This window comes from Camelus bactrianus, chromosome 13 (genome assembly GCF_048773025.1).
Source record: "Camelus bactrianus isolate YW-2024 breed Bactrian camel chromosome 13, ASM4877302v1, whole genome shotgun sequence".
Classification (NCBI taxonomy): Eukaryota; Metazoa; Chordata; class Mammalia; order Artiodactyla; family Camelidae; genus Camelus; species Camelus bactrianus.
The window spans coordinates 26,608,652-26,628,845 of NC_133551.1; the positions used below are offsets into that span (position 1 = coordinate 26,608,652).

Here is a 20,194-nt window from a genome sequence, read left to right on the forward strand (position 1 = left end):
TCAGGGTGGGGACAGGGAGAATTAACCTCACATCCTAGAGGTGAGGGGCGGAGGCTACCTGAATTCTTATCTTAGAAAGGTTTGTCTCTTATTTATTTATATTTGTGTGGTGGACTTCCTCATGTTTATTTTATACTTTAAGTCATAGTTCAACGCTTTGGGTTTTGGTTTTTTGCTCAGATTGTTCTGGCTTTGGCCACTGAGAGTCACTTCACGCTGGCTCGTGTCCTTTGACATGCTTCCGTTCTTAAGTGGAATGGAAGGTAGATGATGGAGAAAGGGGAGGAAGAATTGTTGGGAGAGGGAGGTGTATCATCAGGTAGGTGAGGGAATAGAATCTGGGCCTTGGTGGTGGTGCTGATGGGAGGATCTTCAGCCTTAAATTGGAGCCTTGACAGTTAATTACAGTATCAGGAAGGATGAATCCAGGTGTTGTTAGAGTCAAGTTTATAGTCACTGAGTTAATAGTAAACACACTTTTTCCAGTCACACCGAACAAATGGATTCTTACAGGGGGATAAAGGGTGTTGTAGCATTGCACACAGATAACAAGAGATAAACATGTAGTAAGCAACAGTTCCCAAGTGTCTGTATTTAGCAAAATAAAAGGTAACATCATAAGAAAAGTAATAAGTGGGCAACTTCTTAAGTACATTAATGAGTGATTAAAATATATGTAAGAAAAATGCCATATAGCATTATTCAGGGAAAGGAGAAGACCTGAATTTGAAGCTAAAATAAATATGTAGGACAGCCACTTTCCCAAAACCTCAGCCTGGTGGGAATGCTCTTAGACTTCACGGTAGAAATCTGTGAAAGTGGAAAGAAAATCAGTCTTGTCTGAATGAAAAGGCAAAACTCCTAAGGAATTGACTTGAGCAGTCTTGAAAGACAAGTTTATTGATGAATAATAAGGTGAGTTAATTTGTGAAGCCTCAAGATTTGGTTATGTTTTTAGGGGATCAGAAATAATGTGGTTGTGAGAAACCTTGGGGAAAGAAAGAACCTCATACTAATGCTGTCGGAAGTGAACTGGACCACACTGAACACTGCCTGAAAACAATGAGTTACAAACCTTAGTGTTCCTCACTGAAGATGAAGAAAATTCACCTGATTGTGAATGACTGTTTAGTAATTGAATTTTCAGTTTAAGCTTCAATAAGTGATTGGTTGAATGAAAAAACATTTAGAAAGCAAAAAAGAGAGCGAGATCTTAGTGTTGCACTCAGAGCAGAAAGTTCTGTCCCACCCCCAAAATGAAGCTCCTGTAACCTGTTATCTGTGCCATCATCAAAGGCCGAGTACCCCCAGCTTGGATGTAACATGAAGTAAAGTTCGGTTTAATGGGTGTGACCCTAGTGGTAGATTCGGCAGTGATACTTGATTCTTATCTATGTTCTGGAGTCAAAGAGCCAGATTTGAATTTTTACTTCATGGCACCTGCATGATCTTGGACATACTCTTTATGCCTTGCACACAAGTATACAGCAAATGTTGGCTGTTAATTTTACCCTCCACCTATGTCTTCAAATATTTCATGTATACTAATCCTTAAATGTGTATACCCTCCTTTCTATAGCACCAGATCTGTTTCTCTACCTACTTGTATATCTCCTTTTAAATGTTAATTTCACTGTATCTAAATTCTCCCCAGACTAGTCCATCAAAACTCATGTATTTCACATTGATAAATGGCGTTATCAGTAACATGGGAATCCTCTTAGATTTCGTTTGCCTCCCCACTCCAAACCAAATTGGATTTACCTAGAACAATACTTAGCCTTCCAACCCACACTGCTCCACTACGCTTGCCACTGCTTTGGTTTACGGGCTAAGATGTTGCAGTTGCCTCCTAAATAGCCATCTGGCCTCCAGTCCTGTCTGGCATTTAGTGGGTTTTCCAGAGCATTTGCTGAATGATCCTGTTGTTCCTAGTATGTCTCTGCAAAAGTATTAACCTAATTGGTTAATTAAGTTAATTAGGAATTGGTAACGAGTTCCTTTAGAGTGTATGATTCTTAAACTAAGTGCAGTGGGGTGCATCATTTGCAAAATAAGCAATAAGTTTAAAAATTAGCCTTACTCTTCTGGTGTAGGAGCAAGTAATACTGAGTTCAAAATAGTTTAGTGTGTATTACAATGCCATCTTACAAATTTACTTAGGCCTTTAGAACAGTAAGCATATGATGTACTAGTTAAACCATATTTAATAAGTATGGTTGTTTTAAGGCCTTAAAAGCTTTTAATAGAAGAAAATAGCATAGAATATTGATAACTGTACCAGTGAAGTTTATTGGCAAAAATGATTTGTACATTTATTAGAAAAAATGTGTAACTTATGAGTTATTTCTTTGCTCATTGAAATGAAAAACCTATAGAATGGAACTGTTTTGGATGAAACAAGTCTGATAAGTTTTCATTATATTAATCCTCTTAGTGACTTTACCTCTTTGACTTAATACTTCACATCAGAATTCCAAGCAGGGAAGATAAATCTGCCTTCTTGTAATTTGAAAAATGGCTGTTAGAGCTTAAGAATGTTGATGTGAAAACTAGTGACCATGATTAGAGAATATGAAATAGTTGCACCTTTGTAAATGGTGTGATTGGAATTACAAAATTGCATTGCCCTATGTTACACTGTTATTAATACATTGGAATCACCAAAAAGGAAAAGTCAAAAAGTGTTTAATTCATTCTCTACTAGAAAAAAAAAAAAGACCACATAAATGCTTCTCCGGCTACATACTCGGTGCTGTAGCACCTGTACTAAATCCTAGGATGGAAAATGCGCTGAGAGAAGATTGGGACATTTCACTTGTAGTTATTTCAGTATTTTCCCCAGTTAATAAGAAAATGAGTTTAAATCCTTTTAAGTCCTTGAGTTTAAATTCTTTTCACCAAGTATTCCATATCAAGATCTAAACAGAAATGAAGAAAATCAGAGCAAAACTGTTCTTAATCAAATTGCTTAAAGCCTGTGATGAAGAAAAAAAAAACAGCCAGAGAAAAAGACATACAGAAACAATGGTAAGAATGATGGCTAGCACTGTCAGAAGCAATGCAAACTGGAGGGTCGTGCAGTATCTTTAAAAGTACTGAAAATCACTATCAGCCTATTCTGTATTTACTCTTTCAAAAATATAAAAATAACCAACTTTTCAGCTACTCAAAAGCTGATGAAATTCACAACATATCTAATTAAAAAGTATTAAAAAGATTTTTTGGTGGAAGAAAACATGAAAATTGGGTCTACACTAATAGCACAGAAAGTGCTACATGGCTAAATAGGTTTTTTCTTACTAATTAAATCTCTTTAAAAGGTAATTGACTTTAAAGCAAATACATTTGTGAGACTTATATACAAGTAAAATACACAGCAAAAATAGCTCAGGTCAAGAGGCGAGAAATGGAAGTGCACTACTGCAAGGTGGTTATACACGGAACTGGTGTACATCTCTTGAAGGTGGTCTGATAAGATATGTGCTATAAAAACAACCACTGAACCTAACCAAGATGTTACATATGCTTAAAGAGGGGAGTCACAAATACTCCACACAGGAGGCAGAAAGAAGAAATGTGACAGAAAACAAATAGGCATGTAGGTTTAAACTCAACCACGTCAATGATTGCGTTAGATATAACTGATCAAACACCCCAAATTATGAAGTAGTGATTGTCAACACTGGATAATGCAAGATCTTTATGCTCTTAAAAGAAACCCACTGTAAACATAAAGACACAAATAGGTTAAATGTTAAAGGATGAAAAAATAAAAGAAAACTGGACTGGTAATATTTCAGAAAAGTAGATTTGAGAGCAGAGGATACTAGGGATAAAGAATATCATTTCATAATGTCATTTGATCACAAAAGCATAACGTATATGTATTAGTCTTCAAAATATATGAAGCAAAAGATGGATAGTATTGCATGACAAAAATAGGGAAATCCATGATTAGAGATTAGACTCTTCTCAATGTTTGTACAGTAGGTAGGAAAATCAAGAGATAAAAACTTGCAAAACAGTCAACTTGACCTAAGTGATACTCATAGAACACCCTACCTAATAATAGAATACATGTTCTTTTCAAATGCACATGGAACATTTATGGAAATACACTACCTAGGACACAAGTACATACTGTATGGCTCCATTTATATGATGTTCAAGAACAGATGTTTAGCTATTGTGATAGAAGTCAAGACAGTGATTACCTCCTGGGGCACGGTGCTGGTTATTGACTGAGTTGGGGCACAAGAAACAGAAGTTGCTAAAATTGTATATATATAAATCTGGATGGTAGTTACAACTGTGTGTATGTTTTAAAAAAAATCACTTCTATACAATTAAGATTTTGCACTTCACTGTATGAATGTTATACCTCAAAACAAAATAGTACTCACCTAGAAATAGAAATAACTTAGTGGAACAAAATAAGGACATACAGAAAAGGATACATGCCTATATAGGAATTTTAAATAACTTCATTTGGGGAATAATTTTGGATATATAGAAAACTTGCAAAGATGATAACAGAGTTCCCATATGCCCCTACATTGTTAATATCTTGCATTACCATAACACATTTGTAAAAACCAAGAAACCAATATTCACACAATACTGTTCACTCCAGATTTTCTTTGAATTCCACCCGTTTTTCCACTAGTGTCCTCTCTCTTTTCCAGGACCCAGTAGAGGGTAATACATTACACATAGTGAGGTCTCATTTTCTTCTGGTCTGTAACAGTTTCTCATCCTTGTTTTTCATGACTTTAACAATCTTGATTACTGGCCAGGTATCCTGTAGAATGACCCTCACTGGGGGGTTTATGACTTTTTTTTTTTTTTCGTGATTAGACTGGGGTTATGGGTTTTGGAAAAAGTACTACAGGAGTAAAGTGCCCTCCTTATCACACCATACCAATGGAGGTGCAAAATACCTTCATGACATTGCTGGTGATGTTAACCATCACTTGGTTAAGACAGTGTGTGCCAGATTTCTCCTTTGTAAAGATACTGTTTTGTTTTTTCTTTTCATACTGTGTTCTTTGGAAGTACAGGCATACCCAGAGTTACTGCAGGTTTGGTTCCAGGCCACACTGTAAGAGAGTGAATATCAGAGGAAAACAAGTCACATGAATTTTTTGGTTTCCCAGTGCATATAAAAGTTATGTTTATACTATATTATAGTCTATAAAGTGTGTAATATCCTTATTTCAAAAAAAAATGTACATACCTTAATTTTAAAGTATTCTTGTTAAAAAATACTAAGCATTCTCTGACAATGCGGGGTTGCCACCAACCTTCAATCTGTAGAAAAGGCAGTATCTGTGAAGCTCAATAAAGCAAAATGCAATACATACATGAAAGTCATGAAGTCAAGCATACCGTCAAGGGAGGAGGGGGATTATGCATCACTTTCTGGAGGGGGGAGTATCTATAAATATTACAGAGGTTTGCTGCTGCTTTCCCATCTATTTACTCAATAATTTACATCAGTATGGCTTATGTATATTTTATATTTGGATTATATTCAATATTATATATTTTGTTGTTCAAATTGTTGCAGTTGGACATTGGGAATTCTTTCAGGTTGGCTCCTGTGTCTCTTTAACATATCATCATTCTTTTGTCTTTTGAACATCTCTTTAATTTTTGGTAATACAAAATGCTCTAAGCTCATCTTGTATTTTCCCTGCCACAGCCATAAATCATCCATTCCTCCAGAGACTCCTGGTCATTATTATTGGAGAATGATGTTTAGAAAACAAGATCTAGATTCTAAGCTATATAGAAATTTAATATATGACAAAATGGTATTTCAATTAAGAGAGGAATTATGACTTACTTAATAAATGGTGCTAATTATCCATACGATAATCCATCAGAAAACAAAGTTAAACTTTCACTTCATTACTATTTGCTAAAATGTAAAAATTTAAAACTATTTGGTTAAATATATGCATATTAAAGCAAAAATATTCCAAAATGTTACTTGGGTGTAGGAATTAGGAAGAAGAAACCTTAACTTTCTTAAGCAGCAATCCTAAAAAACAAAGAAAAAGATGAACATTTTTCTGAATGAATTTTTTGCATATGGTAATATACATGACAAAAAAAGTAAAAACAGAAATGATGAGGTAGGAAAATGGGAAACAGGCAGTATCTCTATCCAAAGAGTTCCTGCAAATTAATAGCATAATAATAATCTAATAGAAAAGGCACGAAGATCAGTTAATCAAAGAGAAAGCTAATTAATAGATTTGTAAAAACGGATTTAACTTCATGAGTTAGGGATACACAAATTAACAGCAAAATATATTTCACTCAGATTGTAAGTATTTTAAACAGCGATAGTATATAGGGCTGGCAAACAGAAAAGCAGGAACTCATGTATTTTGAGTGATTATATCTTTTAGCATAAAGAAAAATCTGAAAGAATACACCCCAACCTGTTTATAGTGGTTGATTTGGGAGTGAAAATAAGGAGAGGTGTAGAAGATATTGTTAACCATTTAAAATGTAATCTAAATGCTGTTTAAACTTTTTTCTTTTGCTTATTTTATTATACTGTTTAAACATAATTTAAAATGATAAAATCAAGGCAAGTAAAAACAATTGTTGTAGATTAGGTAGACGATGTTAGTGACCTCAGCCAGGGTGGTAGCTGTGGAGATGGAGACAAGTGAATGTATATGAGATATATTTCGGAATTAGAATTAATATAACTGGATGATGTATTGGAAGACAGAGATAATGGAAAAAAAGACTCAAGGATGGCCATTGGATTTCTAGCTTGAGTAGGTGAATGGTATTATTATATACATCAACGAGGAAGACTCAGGTAGAACCAGGAGTGGGGAAGAAAATTTGAAGTTCCATTTGAACATATCGAGGTGTCAATGGGCTATCCAAATGGTATGACAAATAGTCAATTGGATATATGAGGCTGGAATTCAAAGGAGGAGTATTAGCTGTAGATATAAATTTGGGACCCATCAGTGTATAGGAGTCCACATCTAAGGATTTGTCACGTAAAAATAAGCCCCACAAATACACACCCAATCTGTACAAGAATGTTATTGTACTACTGCTGCTTATAGCAAACATTATAAATAATCCAAACATTCAGAAAGAATTTGTTAGATTATTCTTGGTATTTAGGAAGATTGTGAAGAATTTCTATGCACGTATTGTTTGAAGTTTAAAAACAAAAGACAAAAAAACAAGTTACAAGAATGCCTCCAGTAACGATGAGACGGTAAAGAAATCACAAGGATTTTTCTCCTGTTTTAATCTAGAAGATTTATCATTTTAAGATTAAATGTAATAACATTTAATGTATGATCCATTTTGTGTGTGGTGTGGGATAAGGTTTATGTTCATTTTTATTTGCATACAGGTATCCAATTTTTCCAGCACCATTTGTTGAAAAGGCATTTCTCTATTGAATTACCTTAGCAACTTTGCTGAATATTAATTGAATTTGTATTTATGTATGTATGTGTGTATATATATCTTTGTAACTACACATCTGTTTATGTATCTTTATACCTCTATCCATCTGTACATATATAACAGATATCTAGCTACATATCTGTATAAAGATACACGTACTGTTCAATGAAATAGTTTATTTAATCTATCTTAGTGTACTATTCCGTTGAACTGTATGTGTATCTTTATGCCAATATTACACCGCCCTGTAGATAACAATTATAAAAGTCTACTTAAAAATTTAAAAGAATGATTTAAATTCACCAGAAGCATTCAGAAGCATACAGAAATGGGAGAAAAATTAATCTCAAAAAACTGTAACTGAAAGGGGTAAGAATTAATACCTACTGGCCTTTTGAACTGGAGTGATGCCCAATCCTCATGACTATATCATGGTAGATAGCGGTGGAGAAATTGCAACCTTATCGGCAAAAAGTGCCAGAGATAGGAGTTCAAGGCGAGAAAAACCACTGCAAATTTAAATAGGAAATCCAGGCAATGAGAACCACAGGAGGAAATGAACTAGAACTTCTGCCCAAATCTACATCTGACACAAACTATGCATGAATGAGGGAATCCCCCTGAAACCTGGTGGAAATGCAAGCAGGGACCAGAGAAGAATCTAGTAAGAACAACTGATCAAGACTATATCCAGGACTTTGATGCTTTGCTTAAATGATCACATTCGCCACTGTGTGCACCTTGGGTGGCAGAAAGCTGTAGTTTTACAAGCTTGAAATATCAGGGCATAGCCTGAAGCTGGCGGAAGAGCTGGAAATTAGAGGAGCAACAGAGGGGATGATCCCCATCACCGACTGACCAAAAAAATTACTGACCAAAAATTAGGGTAGATCAGGTCACAAGAAACCAGCCTGAAAGAGCAGCCACGAAAACCATGAGAACAGAGCAGAGACAGCAGCAGCCGCGCATCACAGGAGAGAAAAAGTTGGCATTTTTGAATCCAGGCGCATTAACTGTCAAAAGAACCCCACCCCCACCCCACCTCCACCAGTCAATAATCCTCAGGGGAGAAAAATGGAATCTGTAGTCACCACAGTATATGAACTTCAATGTCCAGTTTTCAGTTAAAAACTAGTAGGCATATATATAAAGAAACAGGAAGAAAAGTTTGGAGAAAAGGGAGTCAATAGCGACTCAGTGTACCCAGATGTTTAATTTGGAAAAGACTTAAAGCACCTCCTTTATTTTGTTGAAATGTTAATTATATTAATATTTGAGTGCTAAATCTACCTTGGGTTCTTGAGATAGATCTTATTTGATCATAAAAACTGTACATTTTTTCCAGTTTTTCATGAAAACTGTACATTGTTTTTAAAATTGGGATTTTATAAGATCTTACCTCCATGGCAAATCACAAAAGCCATTGAGATTAGCATTCTTTTGTTATTTTGGGTCAAAAAAATCAGGAGTTTCACACTAAAATATGAACTCCATAAATGTAGAGACTTTTGTGTGTTTCTTTTGTATCCCTAACGACTAGCATAGTGTCTGACATAAAGTAGATGCTGAGTATTTATTGAATGAATGACTAAGAAACATGCTGAAATTAGTAGTTTACTCCAGGGAATAAGAATTGCAGGTATTTTGAGGTAATCAAGAGCCTGATTCTGTGAAACTATTAATCTTTTTTTGTAAATTCATGTCAATTTTAAAATTTTTTAATAGAAGTTCAGTAGAAGTAAATAGAATAAATTCATCAGCACTAGCTAAGTATTGATATATGTTATGAATTTTTAAATGTAAGATACAAGAGGGGTATAATTCAATTTGTGAATTAAAATCATTTCTAAGACATAGATTCAATTAAAAATATATAAGGGGTGAATACTTATTTTAACTAAACAAAGTTTTCGAATATGTGGTCTTTCAATTATCTGACTCTATAACTTTAATCCTCACTGGTCTATTTATTAAGCAGACACTCAGAGAAAGAAAAAATGACCACAGTTATGTATTAATGAGTTAGACTTCTACAAAAGATATCAGAGGTCCCCAAGCAAAGCATGTTATTTGTCGTTTAGAAATTGTACAGCATGTTACCAACCTTTTGGTCACTAGAGGGTGCTAGTGTTTCAGGCCAACACAATACAGTTTACTTCTGCTCTAACACCAAAAAGCGCCAATCCGAATCCAACTGCCAGCCTTCTATTGTGTGATTCCTCAGATCCCCCAAATTACTTGTTTACAAAGTGAATAGCTACAAAGCAGACACCTTAGAACAGGACGAATCAAAACACTGAAAGGAGGAAAATGTTACACAAAAGATCTGAAATGCAGCACCTATAACGCATTGGTGTGGAGGTGAGTAAAAGAGGATAACGTTCATTCTTGGATACAATATGTCCTTATGCTTGGAACTTTTAGGAAGTCTAACTGGCTTGTACTGCAAGGGGAGAAACAACAGTTTCAAAGAGGTCAAATAATCACAAATAAAAATGAGAATACTTTTTGATATAGAGATCAGCTTTGTTTCTTTGCTGTATGAATCATGAAAAGTTTTATATTTTAAGATAAAATATAGTTACACTAAAATTGTATTGCTATAACACTAAATTTTGATATGTACTTCTACCCCAATGCTTTGGGTAAAGCTTGTATCTAAGAATATCATCAAAATTATTGTACTTTTCAAATGACATTTTCCCAAGTATCAGTTTGAAAGTAATTAAAACTAATAAGACAAAGGTTTGGAGAAAGATTTTAAAAGTAAACCATTTCACTGTTCCTTCCTAGCCGTTGTTCTCAATAGAAACATGACATTTTAAAAGAGAAATGAAATTCAAAAGTACAAAAAAATGTGAACAGCAAAACACAAATTAAAATGAAAGTGATGTGATTAAGGCATGCTGTTAAAATAGAATTTAAGTTATTTTTTTTTCTCCTTTAAAAACTATATAACCCATAATGATATTTTTTTCAAAACAACAGCACAGAAAGAAAGAACTCAGGGGAACATACTTTCATTCTCATCTCCTACCACTCACTTAACACCCTGTAAGGATATCAGCTAAGCTAGGAAAGACAAAGAACTGACCAAGGCTTGCTCTGAAAGTCAAGCTGAAGTCTGAGAAATGGTCTTCATAGTGCTATATGATTAGGTCTAACTTCTTAAATATGAGGAAAAATGAAGTTTGTAAATCATTTAAAAAATCCTTTCATTTCTTGGACAAGATGAAGTGGCAGAAAAACCAGGCCCTCCCTATATCTGAGAACAGTTGGTCTAACCATTGATTTTCACCTGTGGAGAGTGGTTACGGTATCCACGTAAAGAACACTGTGCTTCAGATAAGAAGACGGAGACTGGAAAACTGATGCAAGACTTCGGCACATCTTTTAACTTCATGGAACCTTAAGTTATCTCACTTTAAAAGGGGAGTAATAATAGCAACAGGATCTTGAAGGATGTCTGAAAAAAATGGGAAAGTGGTTGTGAAAACATATAAAATATTGGCTTGATAAAAGGCACTTATGCCCATTATCACTAAATGTGAAGACCTTCATAGCATCTAAACACAGCTTCCAGTCCGAATTTCATAGGAATGGGGAAGGGGTGGAGAAAGATGGTTGGCGGCTTTATAAAAGCTTGCGTCTTCCCCCCCACCCCGCCTCCTCTCATTCCAGCTCCCAGAGGCAGGAAGGCAGCCGCAGAAGAGCTAGTGAAATAGTGACGTAGTGAGGTAACGAGTAGCCGCCACCTGCCCCTAGACACTTTTGCCCCAGCGGACTTAAAGAAAAAAAAAAATTTAAGGAAGAGGAATATGGGGGGGGGGATAGTTGGAATTTCTTTATTTTTGAATTTGACCATCCGATTTTATTTTGTTTCCCTATACTTACTCGCTTAAGTCTCGAGGCACTGTTCGTTTTATAGTTTCACTGCGCCCCTGAGGACAGAGGACCTTGGCCTGCCCATGACCATTCTGGAGTCCCGAAGTAGAAAGGCGGAAGTGTTCATGCTCATCTACGCGGTAGGAGAGTGGTTTGCCTTGATTGCTCAGGGTCAGGTGAGTTACACTTGCCAGGGTTACAAAAGAGCTTCAGGAGGAGGGTCTGGTCCTGGCACAAGCGTCTGTGGATCGAGAAGGAAGAGGGAGGGCGCTCAGGTCCGCCTTCGCAACTCGCCTGAGGTCGAGTAGCCCAGTGAGACAATTTAGCCCCCGCCGCCTAAGGACGCGCCTCTGGCAGAGAACCGGAGACCGCGCGGAGCCGGGCAGGACGGCCTGGATGGGCGTCCGGTCCGGCCAGGAGCTGGGGCATTTCGAGAGGAGTCCTCCTGGGTTTATTTTTCCCAGCCCAGGCGGCCCCGGCAGTGGTCACGCAGCAGCCAGAGGAGGCGCTCAGTGGCTTCTGCATCCTCCTCCCACCGCACTTTGGCCCACACCCAGGGCGCCCCGCCCCCTCAGGCTTATAGAAGGGGCCGGGTGGCTCCGCACGCCTCGGAGCTGGACGCTTCTCGGAGCCGACGGCGCGGCTGCCTGCGTGGCTTGAAAGCCCCCGCGCCGCCGCCACCGAAGTGGCGAAGTGAGGTGGCGGCTGCGCCCCGCATCATGGAGGGCAGCCCAGCCGCGGCCCCAGCCTCAGCCCCAGCCCGGGTCGCCACCGACAGCCGCCGCCACTACCCGCGCCCCGTCTGCTGGCTCCCTTTGCTGCTCTCAGGGCGCCGTCCCCTCCTCACCTCGAAGACAACATGAAGGAGACCCGGGGCCACGGGAGCGCCCCTTTCTGCATGCGCCTCAACCACTCCTACCCGGGCATGTGGGCGCCCGAGAGCTCCTCCGAGGCGCGGGGCAACCTCACGCGCCCCTCGGGGCCGGGCGAGGATTGCGGCTCGGTGTCCGTAGCCTTCTCGATAACCATGCTGATCACCGGCTTCGCGGGCAACGCGCTGGCCATGCTGCTCGTGTCGCAGAGCTACCGGCGCAGGGAGAGCAAGCGCAAGAAGTCGTTCCTGCTGTGCATCGGCTGGCTAGCGCTCACCGACCTGGTCGGACAGCTGCTCACCAGCCCGGTGGTCATCGTGCTGTACCTGTCCCACCAGCGCTGGGAGCAGCTCGACCCGACGGGGAGTCTGTGCACCTTCTTCGGCCTGACCATGACCGTCTTTGGGCTCTCCTCGCTCTTCATCGCCAGCGCCATGGCCGTCGAGCGGGCGCTGGCCATCCGGGCGCCGCACTGGTACTCCAGCCACATGAAGACGAGCGCCACCCGGGCGGTGCTGCTGGGCGTGTGGCTGGCCGTGCTCGCCTTCGCCCTGCTACCGGTGCTGGGCGTGGGCCAGTACACCATCCAGTGGCCCGGGACGTGGTGCTTCATTACCACCGGGACGGGGGGCAACGGGACTAGCTCCCCGAGGAAATGGGGGAACATTTTCTTCGCTTCCGCCTTTGCCTTCCTGGGTCTCTCAGCGCTGGCCGTCACCTTCGCCTGCAACCTGGCCACCATTAAGGCCCTGGTGTCCCGCTGCCGGGCCAAGCCCACGGCGTCGCAGTCCAGCGCCCAGTGGGGTCGGATCACGACCGAGACGGCTATCCAGCTTACGGGGATCATGTGCGTGCTGTCGGTCTGCTGGTCGCCGTTGCTGGTAGGTAGTTCCAGGGTATGGGGAGTTCGGAGTGGGCGTGCGCGCTGGTGGGCAGTGGAGACTACTGGAAGTGGCAGCGCCTGCTGGGGTGTGTTTGCAAGCACAGAACTTTGGAGAGGTCTCTGCCTGCGCTATATTGGTCGCGGCTTCAGAGTTGAATTCCTCACTTACTTGCTGAGTCCCTTCCAGCTGCCAGGCGTCGCAATAGTCTCTGATCGTGCACACATGGAGACTACAAGTCTGCTCACAGTCTAATCGGAGAGAGTTAAGAGGATACCGAGGTGTCGTTTCAGGGCTTGTGCAGAAATGGAGGTTTCCCCGGGGTGCCTTGGGAGCATAACTGTAGCCCGGCGCTCTGGGTTTTCTCCTTATTTCAGATACCTCTCGCACATGCAGTCAGTTCTCAGTCTGCAGAAGTGCTTTACCTGTGACCCACCGCAGACAGGCACAGCGGTCTTGCAGCCTCTAAGCCACTGCGACCTCTCCAGGCGCAGCCTGCTCTCGCCTTCCTTGCAGGCTCGCTCCTGACCGGAGGCTGTGAAGTGGAAAGTATCCTGCCGCTCCGCCAGCCTCAGCCGTTTGGGATGCTGCTGCAGCCTCTAGGAAGTGCTTGAACCCACAGTCAGCCAGTGGGCCCTTGAGATCTGGTAACTGTCTTTGAGCCAGCTTTGCTAGTCCTTGTGGCAACCCCACCAGGCTGCGGTAAGGCCAATTCTGGTCTAGCAGGTAGAGGTTTCTGCACTTTCCAGCTCCTCACAGGGACCTCAGCCCGAGAGCAAGTGATGTTTCCACATGCTGCTTGTTTAACACCTGCTCTTACATTGTGCTTTCCAGATTTTCCTCTGCGGTACTTTTAGCTAGACATTTGTGTAAGTGCTGTTTACTAATTCCTGATGAATGGGTGCTTTTTTTAGGCCCCAAGCAGCCTGGCTTAAAGGAGATGTTGCTGAAAGAGTGGTCTGGTCACTGTGACAGTGTTGTAACAGATTACGTATTGGACCTGAAAATGTCTTAGACAGATGTGGAAAGCTCCTGAAACCTATGGCACAGTTTTCAGAACCCACCCACGTATGGTTTTTCTTTTTCAGTCATAGTAAAATATACATCACATAAAACTTACTATTTTAACCACTTGTAAGTGTAGTTAAGTGGTGTTAAGTACATTAACATTGTTGTGCACCATGTATACTTTTAAATCCCTGGTATTTTATAACAGAACCCTAGTTCCCTTTTCCATCCCACCCTCCCTTGCATTTGACAACATAGCTATTCCACAATATCTGCATTTAACTGGGTAGTATATTTAGAGCAGGAGTTTTGGCTCCCAGTCAGTAACATGCGATGACAAGGAAAGTTATGTTAGGACCTCACTGCCCACAAATTGTTGTTCCGTCTCAGTTCTGCATTCCAGGAGCTAGAACTCAGGCTGATGTCATGACCAGGGCTTATCAAAACCAGCACCCATTTAAGACATATTTATGTTTACAAGGGAAAGTGGTCAAACAGAAGGGGGAAAGTCCTAAATAATAAGCACTGTCCTAAAGTGTAATACTTAACATAACCTTAAAGGCCAGCAGAGTCTCTGAATTTTTCACCATGGTCCTTTGAGTCCCACATGCTTGAGTCTGTTCTATCATACTCTTTGTATCTATACTCTGTACATCCTAGAAAAGTAAATCATATGAATAAAATGCTTACTCATGCAGTTATCCAGACTTTTCCTTTTTTCTAGTGACAGAGAAAATACGTAGTGTGTTTTTTATTTCAAAACATTGATTCCAATACCATGAGCATGGTGGCCTTAGGAAAACTTTAGATGAGCTCTGAAAACTGTAACCTAGGATCATCAAACTCACTCTCTTAATCTTAAGAAAGACTGTATTTGGAACTTACTTTACTTGCTTTCAGTTAAAATCTGCATTTAAAAATATTTATTGGCTTGCAGCATTTTATTGATTCAGTTCTCATAAAAGCATTAAACTTTAAATTGAACATGTGATCGTATCAAAGAGGAGAAATTCATGGTTTCTTAACTGCGTATTTTTTTAAGCTAAGGGAGTTGTTTTATCTTCTCTTTTGTACACCACTGAAATTAAACCTCAGAAAATTAAATTTCTCTCAGAAAGATCGACAGTACAAAGTTGGAATTATTTCAAAGGAAAGAAACTGGCAAAACTACTTTCTTCATAGGTTAGGGAATTATAAGAATGAAAACACTAGAGCTTAGTGAATTGAATTTTCAATGTATGAATGTTGAAGTGAGAGATTGTTTTTCACACCTTCATCCTAACTATAAAATGCAGATTCCCTATTAGCCTTTTCTAAATTGGGCACAGGATACTGATCAAATTATCCAAACTCCTTACTTAAAAGGACCCTGAGTATGTCTTATCTTTGAAGACTATCGTGACTGTAATAATATTCAGTTGTCACTGCTGAAAAAGTTAGCAGACAAGAGATACCATAGTAAGAAAATATCCCAACTGTTACAAATTCCTGCTATGTAAATACTTAGACATTTATTTATGGTACAAAAAAAAAAAAGCTTTTTTTACTTTTTGTTTTCCTAGAAACTTGTAAAATAAAATAGCAGCTGTGAAATTAAGTGAGAATACAGTGGGAAATGATGTTACCATGATCGATGATCTGCAATTCTTCGTGGATATTTCTGTGAGGCATCAGTTTCTGTTGGAATCAGCCAGTTGACTCAACAGTGTCATCTGTTTGACTTATTATTATATTTTTTATGAACTACACTCACCAAATAGTCCAGTTGTTTGACAGAAGAGCCAAGTTTCCACAGAAATAACCTGAGGGTGTTGTTCAGAGGAAACCGTGATCACATTTTGTACTTTTGTAAACCTCACACTCCCCAAACAGGTAGATGTAGCTAACACTGTAGCTACCTTCAAACTAGTAAAGCTAACTATCAACATTGTGAAAAGAAAGGCATGAGGAACAAAGTTTCTCATCTACAGCTTTGGAACTGGATAAAAGTAGCCTTAGAAACTTTTGCCTTTAATCTTGAACGAGCAAATCTCCTGCTCAATGTCCACGGATGCCAACAGAGATGCTTCAATTCAAGGAGATACGATCTCGCAATACAGATGGAATGTTTTTTAAATTTCAGGAATCACTGATATATTTTGACAAACGAAATTTGTCATAAATATACTACATGTGATAAACATATGCAATAGACTATTTTACAGAAGTAATGCTGCTCTATTGTATAAAAAAGTGTTATTAAATTGCTAATTTTCTCTGCCTGTAAAATTTTGCCCTGTTCAGGTTGTTGCTTCAGGGAAAATGGTGAGACATATAAATCAACATTATAGGGAGAATCTTCCATAATTTCTTTCTATAAGAATTGAGATTATTCAAAATTCTTTACTTTTTTTGAGCTTATTGCAATACATTTTAAGCACTGTGAAAGGGGTATTAAGTAGACTTATTTAAAACTAGTCAAAGAGTTATAATCTGTTCAGAGAAGCAGAATTCCTACATCTATGAGTGAAACAATTCAAGGACAACACAAGATAGGATGTAATTAATAATTCCCTTGGCTCTGGGAAGAGAGTTCATCTGAATTTGTCAGAGTAGACTTGCAAGAAGAGGTGGGATGGCTTAACTTGACCGCACAGCTGACAGCGCATGTGTCCAGGAACCCAGCTGTTGAGAACAGAGGGTGCACCTTAGAACCATGAGAAGAATGGTTTGAAAAGGTTCCTGGGGCCAGATTGAGGTCATTAGGATGAATGCAGGATAAGGACTGTGTTCTTTTGCCAGTAGGAAATAGAGCCTCTCTTCGGGCTTTTTGAATAGGAGAAAGAGTTTTAAAAAGATTGGCAGCACTGTAATGTGTGGATAGACTTGGACTGGAAAATGGGAAAGTGAGGTCAGATAGGACTTGCTTCTGCAAGTCGGGTAAGGCCTAAGGGGAGAGATCATGGGAAGAGATGAGTCACAGGAGGAAAGATAACCGAGAACTAATGCTATTAGAAATGGTGGAGTTAAGGAATGATTGAATCAACAAACATTTCTTACACATCTACTATGTCCTGTTCATTGTGGTAAATCTTTTCACATGCGTTACCTCAGGCCATAAGATTGCCACTACATTATGCAGATGAAGAACTGAAGTATAAAGATTAGAACCAGATTTCTAATTCAAGATATCTGACCCTGTGTTTGTCTGTTTGTTTGTTTTCATTGAAGTATAGTCAGTTACAATGTGTCAGTCTCTGGTGTACAGCACAGTGTCCCAGTCATGAATATACATACATATAGTTGTTTTCATATTCTTTTTCATTATAGGTTCTTAAAAGATATTGAATATAGTTCCCTGTGTTACACAGAAGAGATTCTTTGAAATTGATTTTTATATATAGTGAGCTTATTTTTAATTTTTTGTTGTTGATTTGTTTGTTCAGCTTAGAGGCCGGGAGTTCTAGTCCTGGTAGTAGAAACCTGGCATGTAATGTATCTGCTTATCTGCAAAGCGCAAAAGTAGGGCTGATAGATCTCTAAGGTCTTTTTCCACTTGTAATCCTCAGATTCTCTTATTTGGGAGAATCATGGTTCAATGAACCAGAGTAAGAAATCTGGAAAGGAGACTGCTGGTCAACTGTTTTTTGTAAGGATGGGAGCTCCTGAGGGACTAGAGCTTTTGGACGTGGTACATAGGGAGATGACAGATCTTCTAAATTATACATCCAGAAGCCAGTATCACTTGAAAATTAATGAGATAAATCAGGGCTTAAAAATGCAGATTTTTTTTTTTTTTGAGTTTATCAGAGAGAGCCAAGAATTAAACAGTTCTTAAGGCGTCATATCTGAAGAAATTCACATGGTTTCGAGTTGGGGCATAATTGTGATTCATTGACCTTTCTCTTTTGAAAAAGCTCTAGAGGTCAATAACTCAATTATGAAAGTTTCCATAGGGTCAGTTTTCTGGGAATAACACTCAGGGATATGCACTGCAGGCATGACTGATGATTCGATTGTATGAGGGAGCTGAGAGCTGGTAGTGAGGGGCACTGGGTGTCGTGTTTCAGTTTTTAGTCCTGGCCGTGCCATGCAGGGAAGCAGGGGGCAGAGTCCTCCCTGAAACGCCTTACATACGTGTAGCATTTTTACAACCCACCAGTGTTCCACATTCATCCCATTCATGCCTCACAACTCAAGATCTGCAAAATTCTGCAAATCACACTCTGACTCCCCCCTTTTCCCTCAATTCCTTCTCATAGAGGGAAGTAAGAAGTTTGTGTTTCAATTCCCGCTATGCTTCTTGAGGATTACTATTTGGCCCCTCAAGTCCCCCTTTTCCCTAGAAAATTCCAATTATCGTAGATTTAAAAAGGTAAGCAAACTAAGAGCCTAACTCTTCTTGGGAGTCCTCTTACACCTTTTCTCCCAAGTATAGATCAACATTTTACAGTAAACACAGTAATTCATTCTTACACAGACATGGCAGTTGGACAGCATGCAACTTCTTTAAGGGGAGTGAGGCACACACACAGAGAGGAGTGGCATTGTGGGTGGAAATTCTCGGTGACTCTGCTCTCTTTACTCAGAACACTTCTTTCTCCATCTTCCCACCTCACACTTCACCCCTCCGTCATTCAGCAGAGCTGGAGAGCAGTCACCCCTCTTGAACTGGCAGAGATCTCAAGTTAGCAGTCACTTCCTTGGTTAGCAGCCTTCCTTGGTCCTCTCTAGGCTTGCTTGGGTTCTCCAGCCCTTTTGGTCCCGCAGCACCTACCTTGCATTTTTCTGTCTTGGTCTGAGTCACACTTCACTGGACATATTGGTTAATTGACCTCCTGAGCACAGGTACAGTAACCATCCTCTGCATTTTTTTTCCTTGGAACTATCATAATTACCTGCCATACAAGTATAATCAATACATTCTTATTGACTAAATATCTGAGCATGTAAATCAGAAGACAGTGTCTAGTCCCAGTGACATACGTAATTAATAGTGTGACCTTAGAAACTTTACTCAATATCTTTGTGAACTATTTTCGTTTTCTGTAAAACAAAAATAAAAATACCAACTTAGCCTATTTCACAGAATTGTAATGAAAACCAAGAGAAAGGTATATGAGAATAATCAGGACTATTTCTCCCATGTTAGGAATACTACTATGATGTTTTACTGGAGGCTCATGTGGACTTCTTGCGTTCAGATAGACCTGACTCCCAGGAAACTGGAGAAAAGAGACAAGTGATGTTTCACAGCTTTATTAGTTACAGTTAACTGGGGATAAAAAAAAATGTGGTAGAGAATGTAGCTTTCCAGAAAAAAATAAAGTAAGAAAAATGGGGCATAAATTTTTACAAGCTATTATAATTCATCCCTCCTGCCCTCCCCTGGCACCGTTGCTCTCTGTGTTCTCTCAGCTCTGGAATCCTTTCCCCTCAGGGCTGCTGCCAGTTAACCCTCCAAACCTAAACACGCTGGCTCCCAACTCGCCCTTCCCTTCTACCTGCAGGAGTGACCACCACCTCGTGCTCTGCCATGGGGCTAGAATGTGTCCCTCGCCTTTCCAGTCAGGGATTCCTCTGTGTGCTCAGACCTGTCCTCACATAAAGGTTTGAGATGGGGTAGTTTTGCATTTTAGCAGCTGTCCTAGGTCAGGTCATTCTGCAGGCTCCTTAAGGGCGGAGACTGGGCCTCGGTTGTCCTCATCTCTTCACAGTGGTTCAGGAATGCACAAATCTCCACCAGGGATTCACAGCCCAGAAGTGAGTTTACACGAGCCGTAAATCAGACCAAAGTGTGAGAAACACAGAGTTGTAAACTGCCTCACAGGGAGACCAGGTCCTGACAAGGCATTAAGATTATTACAGTCTGTGAAGAGCACAGAGTGTGATTTTCCCAGCCAGGGGCCCTCCCAGGCAGCCTCTTGGGTAACATTTCCAAGGACATTTCAGTGGCTGATCTTGGCACTTATTCAAAATCTATGTATTATTTTGCTGCTCCTGATTTTTATGATAAGCATTTGAGGACCATAAATCTAAAAATGAAAGATGGTGGCAGAGATAGAAGAGGAGGCTTGATTTTTCATACTTTAATTCTGTTGGAAAGAA

The 20,194-nt window shown here is 39.8% G+C and overlaps 1 protein-coding gene and 1 long non-coding RNA gene across 13 annotated transcripts in view; one reads left to right on the forward strand and one right to left on the reverse strand.

Moving 5' to 3' along the window:
• Positions 1 to 567: 567 nt before the first annotated feature.
• Positions 568 to 12,344, reverse strand: LOC123619269 (uncharacterized). Of its 2 annotated transcripts, XR_006727825.2 has the most exons (5): positions 12,194 to 12,344; positions 11,356 to 11,587; positions 10,760 to 10,927; positions 5,240 to 7,970; positions 568 to 5,102 (listed from the first exon to the last, which is right to left on the reverse strand). It is a non-coding gene; the product is annotated as an uncharacterized LOC123619269 (long non-coding RNA). The 2 variants fall into 2 exon arrangements; XR_006727823.2 differs by having other exon boundaries at positions 5,240 to 10,927.
• PTGER3 (prostaglandin E receptor 3) overlaps positions 11,594 to 20,194 on the forward strand; it is a 120,171-nt gene continuing 111,570 nt past the window's right edge. For all 11 annotated transcript variants that reach the window (XR_006727822.2, XM_074376247.1, XM_074376246.1 and 8 more), the window contains exon 1: positions 11,594 to 13,099. Coding sequence is in view for 10 of the 11 variants with exons in the window: in XM_074376247.1 (XP_074232348.1) it covers positions 12,206 to 13,099 (894 nt within the window). In the remaining variant the exon portion in view is untranslated. The remainder of the gene's footprint in view (positions 13,100 to 20,194) is intronic.